At 42.6% G+C, this 13,068-nt stretch overlaps 1 protein-coding gene across 5 annotated transcripts in view; it reads right to left on the reverse strand.

Annotated features, from left to right (window-relative positions):
• Positions 1 to 209: 209 nt before the first annotated feature.
• The window catches only part of HIVEP1 (HIVEP zinc finger 1), a 142,871-nt gene continuing 130,012 nt past the window's right edge, over positions 210 to 13,068 (reverse strand). For all 5 annotated transcript variants that reach the window (XM_081245992.1, XM_081245995.1, XM_081245993.1 and 2 more), the window contains exons 8-9: positions 3,490 to 3,992; positions 210 to 1,915 (exon numbers count right to left, since the gene is read on the reverse strand). In XM_081245992.1, coding sequence (XP_081102118.1) covers positions 755 to 1,915; positions 3,490 to 3,992 — 1,664 coding nt within the window. In that variant the 3' untranslated portion in view covers positions 210 to 754. The remainder of the gene's footprint in view (positions 1,916 to 3,489; positions 3,993 to 13,068) is intronic.

Below are 13,068 nucleotides of genomic sequence, written 5' to 3' on the forward strand. Positions count from 1 at the left end.
GAAAAACTGGTCACTTGGCTAAACGGATTTCAGTGAGTTTCACACAGCAGTAACACCACTATAAAGCCCCCATTTCTCAAAAATACGGGTGGAGGGGGGCGAGTGTGGAAGGAACGTTAACCTAGGGCTATCTTCCGAATGTAGGTCGCTGGCCCCTACATGACATAAAGAAAGCACAACTAAAGCGATGGTAAAGTCAGTAAACGATATTTTACTGAAACATAACACAGAAACTCTGTCTGAAGTGTAAAGTTACTGTCTTACGCAAGGACAGACCCATTTTCAAAGACTGATATGAATACAATAAATATGGAGTTCACGTACTAATTTATACACAGAAACTGTCCCACAGCCATAAAAATTTATATTTAACAGTGCAACATATAATTTAATCATTGGATTTATTTGACAGGTTTTTTTGCTAAACACAAATAACTACCTGGTTTTCATATACATATATAATATATATTTTATGTATATAGATATTCAACAATCTGTACAGTCTCTCAACATAAAACTCCTAAAAGGCACAATTGTCTATACAACATGTACAAAAAAGGCTGGAGCTGACACAAAACAACGATTATTGGTCAAAAGTTCATGATTGCACAAAGATTAGTCATGAGTTTATGTCAGAAAAATGTGCTTTAAGGAAAGGAGGGTTTTCAAAGAAACCTGTAAGTGTTCTATAAAAAAAAAAAATTCCAGAAAACCAAAAACCAAACAAAACCCCAAACCCCCAAATAAAACGCCCCTAGGTTGCGATCACCAGCCTGTCCTCGTCCTCGTCGCTGCTCACATCGCTGAACTGCGCGGCCTGCCTCCGGGCTGGGGCCGGGGGCGTGGCCGGGGGCCGGGCCGCGGGTCCCTCCCGGTCCAGGGGGCGAGGCTGCCGGCCGGACGGCGGGGGCCCGGATGCTGGTTTGCCCGGAGCGGCAGGGAGTTCGTGCCGGGGCTTCGGGTGATTCCCGGAGGCGGCCGTCCCCGCGTCCGGGCGACTGGAGCCGTCCCGCCTGGCGTAGTCTCTGGCCGGGGCAGGTGGATCTAGACCCTTCGGTGCATTTTCCCGCGGGACTCGGGGCGAGCCCTGCGGCGACGCGCTCCCGCCGCCCGGGTGCGCACCGGCGGCCGAGGGCTGCTTGGGCGGCGCCTCCCGGGCTCTGTTTGGGGGAGCGGGCCTCTCGGGGGCTCCCTGGGCGTCCAGGGTGACCTGGCCGACGGAGGGGATCAGCGTGGGCAAGGCGATGTTCAGGATCTGGAGGCCCGGGATGGGCGCCGGGGGGACGGGGCCGCTCTGGGAGGAAGGGTTGGCGGTCACCACCTGCAGCCCCACGGCGGCGTTCAGAGCGAGCCCCGGCGGGCGCACCTGCGGGCCGAGGTTCGCGCTGGCCAGGCCTAAAATGTTGACGGTCTCCATGCTCAGTGCCGGCAGGGGCTGCAAGGCCGGCGGACTCGGGTTCTGCAGGCCCGGCACGCGGATTTGGCCGATGGGAATACAGGGCACCACGCTGCTCAATTCAGCCACTCCGGAGGGGCTGGTAGCGCCGGACACTTCGGCGGTCAAGTCCCCGGGGGTGCCCACAGTTCTGTGAATGACGTTGACAGCGGGGATCGTGAGTTGCACTGGCCCAGCTTGGATGGGTACGAACGTGGAGTATGTGAGGCCGGCAGGGACCGCCTGGATCCCCCCGACCGGAAGCATATGGTACGGTGTCCTTGGCTGCAGCTGGGAATGCAGAGGAAGGTGGCTGAACAGATGCGTCTGGGGAGAAGGCAGGCCTGGAGGCGGATGGAGAGTGACTTGCTGCTTCGGCTCCTGAGCGCCCGGCCGAGGCGAGGTCGTGCAAGGAGGTGCCCCTCCCGGCTGAGGGCTGCGCTCAATGCCCCGAGGAGGAAGGCTCACGGATGATGGGCCCTAAAAGACAAGACGGAATGGTCCTTGATGGCAGAGCTTCCTTATTAGTCACGGAGCTAAACGTTTTAGCTCCTGTGAAGTCTATTCCTCCTGAGGTAAAAGTATGTACACTGGTATTTTATAAAAATGGTAAGCTTGCTAAAAGTTGTATTTTGATTTAAACAATCAATTTCCAACTTAAAACCTATTACACTCTTCATCTCTTTACAAAGGTCAGCAACTTTACATTTTTCAAACAAATTTCTTGGATATCATCTCAGTTATACTGAAATTAACCCTGAGAGGGGGCCATAATTCTTCTTCCATTGTTGTTGTTTTTATTATTCCTGGCACCACCGGCTCCACCCTATTTTAGAGATTAGGAGTTATTGAGAAATTCTGAAATATTAGTTGGCTATGAGTATCGACTCGGGGAAAAATTAACTGGAGGACTCTTCATTTATGAAATAAAGAGCTGCCATTAACGAAAAGGTCTGCAGTTTTCATTTGTTCATTTATTCTAAGTGTATGAAATGTCTACTGAAAACCAGATTTCCAGCCATTGGCAGGTGTGTGAGAGATTTGGGGATAGAGAAGGTTAGAGCACAGGTGACTAATGTGAGAGTAATGAAATGTTAGTAGAAGGGATAAATCTCACCAATCCTCCCTTCCACCCAAGATTATCATATAAATATTAGCTTTTTCTTGATATATCCGTATTATGGAACTACATTAATGTATATATTAATTTAATTAATGTTACTTAAATAGGAACGTAATTTAATTAAATTATATTAACGTAGGATAGGCTACAGAAATCCAATCTTTTCACAGTCTTTTTAGTTTTCTCCAGTGTTAACCAGCAAACCCAAATCTGCCGCATTTAGAAATAAATCCTATTACAATTACCAATCCATACCAGAGGTAAGAGAAGTGTCAGTGAGAGAGAAGAATGGGTTCCTCACAAGCCCATCAGGGTTTGTAAGAGCAGGAGATGATTCACAGCACACATGGAGGGTGGCTTTCCCAAGGCCTGAGTCTGGCCCTGAGCTAGTTCTTGGGCAGGAAGCTTTCCTAACCTGTCACAGTAAGTTGATCATTCAAGCAAAGTGAACTTCTTAATATGTTTTTTGGGTCACACTAACTTTGCCATGGAAACTGGTAGCTGCCTGCTAACAGGGACAAAATGCAAAATGTTCAGATAATTTAGTGCAAATCCATCACGTCGATGCCAGTGGAAGATCATCTCAGAGGAAGCCGTGGAATACGTAGGCCCCAAGACTCACAGTCTCTGTTGGCACACACATATTTTTTATTCCAAGATTTAAAAAAAAAAAAACAAATAATAACAAACGAGTATACTGTAAATATACTGGTTCTTTTACAGACTTATGATACAATATACGAACTCTGACTAAAATACCTAACAAGAATCCAAAGGACATAAATGTCCTCTGGCCTTAAATCAAACAAAAAAATAAGGTTAAAGAAACTGACTTAGCTGTAAATGAGTAATTTAAGTGCACTGACTTCTTAAGTCATTAGGTTCCCCATATTAAGTAGGTTAAACGAAAAGAAAACCACCAAGTTATTACCTGTGTTAAAGCAACAGCCTTTCCTGCCACAGAACTTCCCAGGATCTCTTCGGATTCCGGGTAGTCCACAGACATCTGGTGACACGGGGACCTGGGCGCAGCCTCGGGGGACCTGGCAGATTCTCCAGAAGCGGCTGCCTCACCTTCGTCCCCCGCAGCCCGCTGCCTGGTCCTTACGGGAGACCCCGGCTTCCCGCCGTAGTCTGTGCTAAGCACGGTCATCTTGGTGGGCAACGCTCTCGGGAGGACATCCATCGGGTCCGTGTGTCCCCCAGAAAAGCAATCAGGAATCCTGACGTCCTCGTCAGCACCCCGACAGTCCTGGAGGCTGCTTCTAGCCGGAAGGCGCTGCGGGCTGGCCGTGGCCGAGGGGGCCGCCGACAGGACCGACTCGGCCTGGCTGTCTTCATCCTCGTCTTCGTTCTCGTTCTCGTCCTCATCTGGGCCATCAGATTCTTCAAGATCATATCCAGACCGCTCGTAACTGAATCTCTGTTTTTCATCTGATAAACACAACCGGGAGAGTACGTTACAGAATGTTTTGCAAGTGGTCGAACGCAACCTTTTCTTTTTTGTAAGCTTGGCAATCCCGTGAGGAATGTTCAAGGCAAGGGCTCTACCCATGAAGAGGCTACAGTTTGGTCGAGGAGAATGACACGGGGAGGTCGGTCTGTGCAGCAGGAATCAGAGGGGTGAGGCGCCAACAGAGTGGGGCGTGGCCAGGGAGGCTTGTTAAGGATGCAGAACGTGAAATGAACCTCGCGCGGGAGCAGACAGGCAGGGGGTGATACACAACGGAGACCAGAAATAAAGGCCTCAGATATTACACTCGTAAAACCTGCAAAAGAAAACTGAACTATACAAAGAAAAGTAACAAAGAGTTCACTGCTACTCTTTTTCTGAGCTCTTTTTCTCTATCTACTTGTTTGTATCTCCCTTTTATTGAACAAATGAAAACAAAACCAAAAAAATGATGGTATTTCATATTTGCAAACAGAGTAATTTTCCTTTATATTTGAATAGTAGCTTAGGCATATTTCCACCGTCCTCTGAGTAGTAATATTCTGTAATATTTAATCCTTGTCCATTTTTTTTTTTAACTGAGAAAGGTACTAAATTTTCCCATCATTTTTTTTTCTGTAATGACTCAACCCACTTCTCACAGGAAGGGGAACATTAATTAAAAGTCATTAATATCAGCCTTATAATGTCATGTGAGACTATGTTTAACAAGGAATATTCAAGATAATCCAGGGAATAGTTTCAAATATCTCATAAGCTCATGTGAAATTGGATTTAAATCCTTATCTGTTCAAAATCTTGCAAAATTAGAGGTACTTTCCCTTAGAAAGCTAATAAAGTTTAAAAAGTTAAATGGAGGAGGAAGGCAAAATCTCTACCCCAATTCATTGTCACCGAGCTACAATAAAGAAGGCGTCAGACCAAGTTCAACTTAGCTGTGATAAAGTCTGCATTTATATGTTCTTTTTGAAGAGAAAAAAATGTAAACAGAAATAATTAATAGGTATATTTCCTGGGTTTTCCAAATGGAATTTACTACTCTTTCTATATTACAAAGATAAGTTCTTAGAGAAAAGTCTTGAAGCATCAACACCAACACATTTGAGGATGATAATTTCTAGGAGATAGAACAGACTAGAACTTTTATGTTTTCTTATCTCAAACATGTTACTTTTATAATTAAAACATTCAAACAGAACATATACATTTAGATTCCTTTAATATGTGGTTTCATGTCTTTTGATTTATGGGTTCTACTGTTCTGCTGTAAAATCGTACATAAAACAACACCAATCTATTGGATCCCACCAGATGCCCATGCTGGACGTGGAATGGGTGATTTCCGGGTAGATGCCCTGCCTCCTGCCTAACACATCCCTCTCTGATACCTTGTCTGATGTTTGAAATGCTAAAATTAGAGAGTCACCCCCCATATATTTTGAATTTGCCACATGAATGCCGAATCAGATGTATTTTTAGAGATTTTAATATGAGAAAAAAATTTTCTTTCAAAGGAGAAAGTAAAAAAAAATCAAAACAAAACAGAAGAAACCGGATGACTGACGAGAGGGAACAGGTTACTGGAGAGGGAGGCTGATTTCATCAGAGGCCAACCCTGCCACAAAGCCTGACTAGGGTGAGACTTGCTTTATCGTAAAAGCTATTACTTCTTCTTCTTTATTTTTATTTTTTTAAATAACAGGCCTAACTTTAAATTTATGACTTTCCTTAAACCCATCATAAGGTTGAAGTCCCAGGCAATCAAACAGCCCAAACTCTAGAGACAGTGTCTGTAGGAAGAGAGGAGACACATGCTTGTGTCATCTGGGGCAGATGCAGCAGGACACGGGTCGGGGGAGGTCAACTAAATGGTTGACAGACTGGTTAGAGCCAAGCGTGGGCTGGGAGGGCCGTGTGACTCCTCTGGGGCTACATTCTCTTGCAGGCTCTATGTCATGAACACCATTCAAGCACTTACAGAAAAGAGCACTAAGTATCCACTGTGGTCCAGATCTGGGGGAGAGGAGCAGCATTTAGGAGGGGCAAGGAACTCCCCCTAGGTCCATCTCCCCTCTCTCCACTAGGGAACAAACACTGTGTCCTGTGAAGAGGAGGGCAACAAGCATTGCTGCCCTTGGGAACTTTGGTGAAAACTTACTGCAGTAGGGAGAGGGAATGAATAACAGAAAAAACACAACGCTACTCCTTAAGGAGGGACAAGGTTGCCAGCTGAGTCCACCACAACAGCTGAGCTAGGGAAGGAGAACAAGAGGGCCACAGTCCAGAAACCTGAGAACATGGTGCATGTAGAAGGCTGAGGCTGCATCAGAACAGAGGTGGCATCCCATCCTCCTCTTCACCCCCTAATGCCAAGTTAAGGAGCTTGAAATGAGAGGTAACAGCAAAATACTGCTGGAAGAGGACCAGGCGAAGAATAGAATGTTTAGAGCACCCTCTCTGAGGCACAGCACAAAGGAAACACCTAAAACTGGAATGGAACAAGCGTTTCCCTTGTAATCCAACCCTCACCCTCAACAAGAAGTGGCTCCATAGGAATCTGAAGGCTTTGGTGCTCTGATGGTAGCCTTAACAACAACAAATCTCTCCAACCCAGTCCAACTCTTGACTAGAAAGGCTCTAACTCCCCCACAAAGGGCCTTGCTAGGCATAAAAACCATTCACATTAGTCTCTACTGTCTTATGCAAGATGTCTAGCTTTCAACAAAAATAACAAGGCATACAAAAAGGCAAGAAAAAACATACGCAGAAGAGGAAAAGCAATTGGAACCAGTCAGATATGATACAGATGTTAGAACTTTCAGAGAATTTAAAATAATTGACCAGTATGTTAAAGGCTCTAATGAGAAAGATGAACAATATATACTACCAAGCGGGAATTTCATCTGTGAAATGAAACTATGAAAAAAAAAAAAAAAAAGAAATGCTAGCAATGAAAAACACAGTAACAATGATAAGGAAAAAAAAAAAAAAAAGAAAAAGCCAAACCAAAAAACCCCAGAATTCTATGTGCTATGCTCATTGAAAATAATTTTCAAAGATGAAAGAGAAGTACAAACTTTCTTAGAAAACAAAAACTGAGGAGATCCACTGCCAGCACACCTACTTGACGATAAATGTTAAAGGAAGCTCTTTAGGCACAGAGAATATGGTATCAGATGGGAACTCATATTTACCCCCCAAAAAAGAAAAGCAATGGAAATACAATAAATGAAGATAAAAATTAAAAAAACAATTTAATTGCTCGTTCTAAAAGATAATTTAATGTCTACAGTAGTAAAAATGTACTATATGTTTAGAGCACGTGTAAATGTAGATGGTATGACAATAATAGCACAAAGGATAAAAAGGAGGAACTGTAAACACACTGTTACATAAAGTCTTTACACTACATGTAAAGTAATGGAATCTTATTTGAAGGCAGATGACTAAATTTTCTTAAAAGACACAAATAAGTCAACAGCGGAGAAAAACAGAACCATAAAAATGCTTAATTAAGGCATAAAAGGAAGGAAAAAATGAAGCAAATAGGAAACAGCTGGCACGATGATAGATTTTATTCTAACTACATGAAAAATTAAAAGAAAAAAAGGAAGGGTCTAACACATGAATTTAAAGAGAGAGACTGCTAGACTGGGTAAAAAAGCAAGTCCCGAGTATATATTATGGATGAGAAATCCATTTTAAATATAAAGACATAATAGATTGAAAGTAAGGTTTGTAGAAAGATATACCTTTAAAAATTAACTAAAATACAGCTGAAAAAACTATATGCTAATATCAGACAAAGCAGACATCAAAACAAGGAATATTATCAAGGATGAACAGGAACATTACATAATGATAAAAGGGTTACCTTTCCACAAACATACAATAATCCTAAATATGTAGCAATGAAACCAGAGCTTCAAAACAAATGAGGCTAAAACAAAAAAGCAATAAACAAATCCACAATTGCAGCTGAAGACTTCAACACTCTACTCTCAGTAATTGATGAAACAAGCATATAGAAAATCAGTAGGAACACAGAACACTTGAAAAATACTGTCAACCAACTAGACCTAGTAACAGTTATGTTCCACCCAAAGAGCAGAATATGCTTTCCTTGTAAGTGTACGTGGAACATTCACCAGCGTGTACATTCTGAGCTACAAAGCCAACCTCGACAAATTTCAATGAATAGAAATCATACTTATGTTTTTGCTTGAAAACAGAATAACCTAGAAATCAGTTACTGGAAGATATCTGAACAATCCCCCAATATTTCAGAATTAAATAACACATTTCTAAATAATCCATGAGTCAGAAATGAAAGTCTCAAAGAAAAGTTAGAAATATTTTGAACTGGATAAAAACCAAAATATAACATTCAAAATTTATGGGATGCAGCTAAAGCAGTGGTTAGTGGGAAATTTATTGTATCCAAGACTTCTATTAGAAAACAAGAAAGGTCTCAAATAAATAATCTAAGTTCTCAGCTTTAGAAATCAGAAAAAGACAATCAAACTAAACCGAAAGCAAGGAGCAGAAAGGAAATAATAGAGGTGTCTTTCAAGTGGCCAGTGGCTACGAAGCTATGGCACATCAATACAACGGAATACTACTCAGCAATAGAGAGGAATGAACTACTGACGCCCATAAAAACATGGACAAATTCACATGTATTCTGCTAAGTGAAAGAAGCCAGACCCCCAAAGCCCCTTATTCTGATTCCTTTCATATGACACTCTGGAAAACGTACGAATACAGGGAGGAAAAGAGATCAGTGGCTGCTAGGGGCTGCTGGGTGCGGGGGGGAGGTGTCTATACAGAAGTGGCGCAGAGGAATTTTGGGGCGATGGAACCGTTCTCTGTGGAACTGTGGGGCTGGACACATGATTGTACACATTTGTCGAAAACCACAGAACTGTGCACCCTAAGGTGAATTGTAGGGTGTGTAAATACAAACACAACTAACCAGGATGTGGTGAAAATCTAAGATGAAATGCAAGCTGAGACAGATGGCTGAGTACAAATGAACTCCACAACCATGACCTAGGTAACCCTGGCAAAGGGGGTTCTGACCAGACAATGTGAAGGCTAAAGACAAAAAGAGCTGCACACAGACACTATGCTATTGTAAACCTGTTTTTCACAGGTGGGTCAGCATTTCTGGAACTAGTTTCTTGGTATGCTAGAGTTGAACAAATAAGTGAACATACTGTAGATGAGGAGGAGGTTTCTCACTGTTGGTGAAAGAAAAAAAAAAAGGAAATGGAGCAGGCTAAAATAAACTCTGTGGGACTGGACTGGAACTGGAATTATCAGTATGGACTCATGTTCTCATTTGTGTGTGTGTGCGTGTATGCGCGTGTGCGCGCGTACACATACACAGATACAGAAATAAACACAGATGTACGTATATGTACGAGTTAGCATAAATATGCATATTTCCCAGCTCTATCCAACGAGAGGGGCTAGAAGCAGTGACAGGTTAGTAGCCAGAAACACACCACCTAGTGGCTAGATCTTGGTTCCTAAATACCATTCTCCAGTAAAGTGGGGGAAATGGTGAATTCCATGGCTGGAACATCTTGGGTGTCAAAAAGTAAGGAACTGGGATTCCCTGGTGGCACAGTGGTTAAGAATCCACCTGCCAATGCAGGGGACATGGGTTCGAGCCCTGGTCCAGGAAGATCCCACATGCCTAGGAGCAACTAAGCCCGTGCGCCACAACTACTGAGCCTGTGCTCTAGAGCATACAAGCCACAACTACTGAGCCCGCATGCCACAACTACTGGAGCCCACACGCCTAGAGCCCATGCTCCGCAACAAGAGAAGCCACCGCAATGAGAAGCCTGCGCACCGCAACGAAGAGTAGCCCCCGCTCACCACATCTAGGGAAAGCCCGGGCGCAGCAAGACCCAACACAGCCAAAAATAAATGAATAAATAAAATAAAAATTAAAAAAAAAAGTAAGGAGCCACTTAAAGAAAAAAAAAGCAGCAGCATGTTGAAAGGGCACAGGAACAGACCTCAAAGAGCTCCCAACGGTCAATGAAAACTTGAGCTACACAATAAATAACAACTGGATTATAACCCAAAGAATAAAATACACAACCTTGAGTCCATACTGATGTAAATGAATGAATGGATGAATGAACTAATGGAGAACTGGTAACTTTTCCTTGCAGAAAAATTCTAATTGATAAATTAGAACATCATGGCAATACTTACCACAGGCAAGATCCATCAATGCATAAATAGGGTATCTGCATAGTTTTAAAGTATCTCCGCAAATATTTAATATTTATAAAGGGAACAACGGTAAGTTTACAGTAGCTAGTCCTGGCAGACATCACCTTAGCCAAGTAAAGAAGGTTACCATGACCAGTAATACATACTGGCATACTGCACCCCCGACATGATGCACTAAGAAAAGCATAACCACCCTATGGCGCCTCCCCAATCATGTATAACCTCAATCCAGCTGTGAGCATATATCAGAAAACCCCAAATTGAGAACATTCTACAAAATAACTGATCAGTACTCTCTATAAATGTCAAGGTCATGAAAGACAGGAAAGACTGAGGGACATGCTGGAGGAGTCACGACGACTAAGTGTGATGTGGGATCCTGAAGGACAGCCTCGGACAGGAAAAGGACATCAGGGGAAAAACTGGTAAGTCCTATGCTTTAGTTAGCAATCCTGAGCTGCGGTTAATTTCTTAGTGTTGACAACTGTTCTTGGTTATGTCAGATGCTACCACAGGGGAGGCTGGGTAAAGAATATACAGGAAGTCTCTCCACTAGTGTTTCAGCTTTCTACAAAGACCAAAATAATCTTTTAAAAAATGACATTAAGAAAAAACCTATTTGCCAACGCTCCAGGACCTTTATTTTACTCTATTGACACCAATATTCTGTCTCATTCAGATAAGCCTGCACAATCTCCATCTCCCTGCTGTTCTCATTATACTCATCAAGACTTCTCTTTCTGACAAGCCATTTTTTTCTTTCCCACTATTTAATAGGAAACTATTAATTGAAACAAATTCCAACACTTCTCTTGTTTAATTTAAAGGCACAGGTAATTTCTCCAAAATACATCCTAACACACACGCGCGCGCGCGCGCGCACACACACACTCTTTAACTATCTGGCACCTAACACTATTCTTACCTTGTATCTTGTACCTATTTTGCAGTTCTTATTCGGTTGTACGTATGATGCCTGAATGCCTCTACTCCGGTTCTAGCCATCGAGGCTGCGAGAGAACCCAGCTTAGTACTACAGACAGACAGACCACTGCTATCTGAGCGTAACTAAAACAAGGACTAATGAAGGACCTGACTTTTTATCAGACAATGATTTAAAAAAAATTTTTTTAAAGCAGTTAATTACTTTAAAGTGTGAAGCCCGCAGCTCAGAAGTGTCAGAGCCAAGATTTAAACCCAGGTCTCCACATTCAGATATCATATTATAAAAACCTAACCACAGAACGATCTGAAAGAAGGTCAGCAATGAACTACAGTCAATAACCTAGCTTATAAATATGCATGAGTGAGTTGAATATTTACAGGTACAGACATTAAAAGCTTCAAGTAATTACTTCGTTATGAAGAGTAGAACATATAAAATACAATCCCCAAGGAAAATGTAAACTAATAACCTTTTTAACTTCACAACAAATACACTGTATTTTACAGTAAGTATGGAAGTTTAAGAATAATTAGTTATACTATAAATCTTTAAAGTTTTTTATTTTATGTACAGATATAAAATTTCAGTGTATGCAATTTATGAGAAGGATTTATAAATAATACCATACGCTTTTTAATGGGGAAGGGGGTAAAAGTACTTGGCTCCATTTTAATGTTCTTTGGCCTTGATCGTCCCATACTTCAGACCAAGGTTTGCAGTATTATGGGTGGGAGGACACACAGGCTGGTGTCCCTGGACCTTTCTTTCTCCCTGGACAGAGCCACATGCCTACAGCTCACAGAGGACTTGAGAAGAGCTGGGATTTCGTTCTGTAGTTTTCCTTCCCCAAGATAAGGACTGAATAATGTTTACCTCTCTACGTGCATTGGGTCGTAAAACTCCTGAAGAGGAAGACCCCTGTCAAAGTTTGGGAACCTGAAAATGAATTTTGGGTCATTACATATTTGTTAAACAGGGTGGATATTCTAGAGTGACCGGAACAAGATACAACGGATAACTTAAATGAACCTAAGACAATGGCATCCTTTTAAATATCCACAGCACCAAAACAAAGCCCAGACACCTCTGCTCTCTGGATTCATGCTAAGAAAAGTCCTTTCGTATTACTGCCCTGTCCCCTTAACCCCTACCCCCAAAGAAGACTGTTACTATCCGGTCAGAAGTTGTGCAGGGTAGAAGACCCAGAAAGGAAAAGTGACCTGCCCATGACCACAAGTCAGCAAGGTCAAGAACACAGACTTGTTAACTACTCCAGAACTTGCCATTTTGGACTTTGTGATACTGCTCGTTTTGCTACAGCCTGTTACTGAGCATAGTAACTACAATGGCGTACTGCACTGAGTTCCTATTGTACCAGGGGCTGTCAGACCATAGTTGCTGGCCTCACGCGGCTCCCACCTGTTCTTTTAAATAAAGTTTTACTGGAACACAGCCAGGCCCATCATTTACATACTGTCTAGGGCAGCTTTCCTGCCACACTCACAAAGTTTAGTTGTCATGCCAGAGACTGTGGCCCACAAAGCCTAAAATACTGATTATCAGGCCTTTTACAGAAAAAGTTTGCCAACATTTTACTCATTATATTTAAACCTAACAGCCACTCGTGACAGAGCTGATACCAAACTCATTTTACACAGGAATTTAAGAGACTTAAATACAGCTGGAAAGCATCAAAGTCAGAATTTGGAAACAGGTTTTTTTTGTATTTAGGAGTCTTGTCATTACTCCAGTAAGATATACTCTATGACAATTGTTCCTTCCCTGGTTTGTACAATGTAGACTGTACTATTCCAGCAGGGTGAAGGCTGTAGCTCACCCCTCTGCATCCCCCAAGG

The sequence above is a fragment of the Mesoplodon bidens genome, assembly GCF_964165515.1.
Source record: "Mesoplodon bidens genome assembly, chromosome: 10".
NCBI classification, from domain to species: Eukaryota; Metazoa; Chordata; class Mammalia; order Artiodactyla; family Ziphiidae; genus Mesoplodon; species Mesoplodon bidens.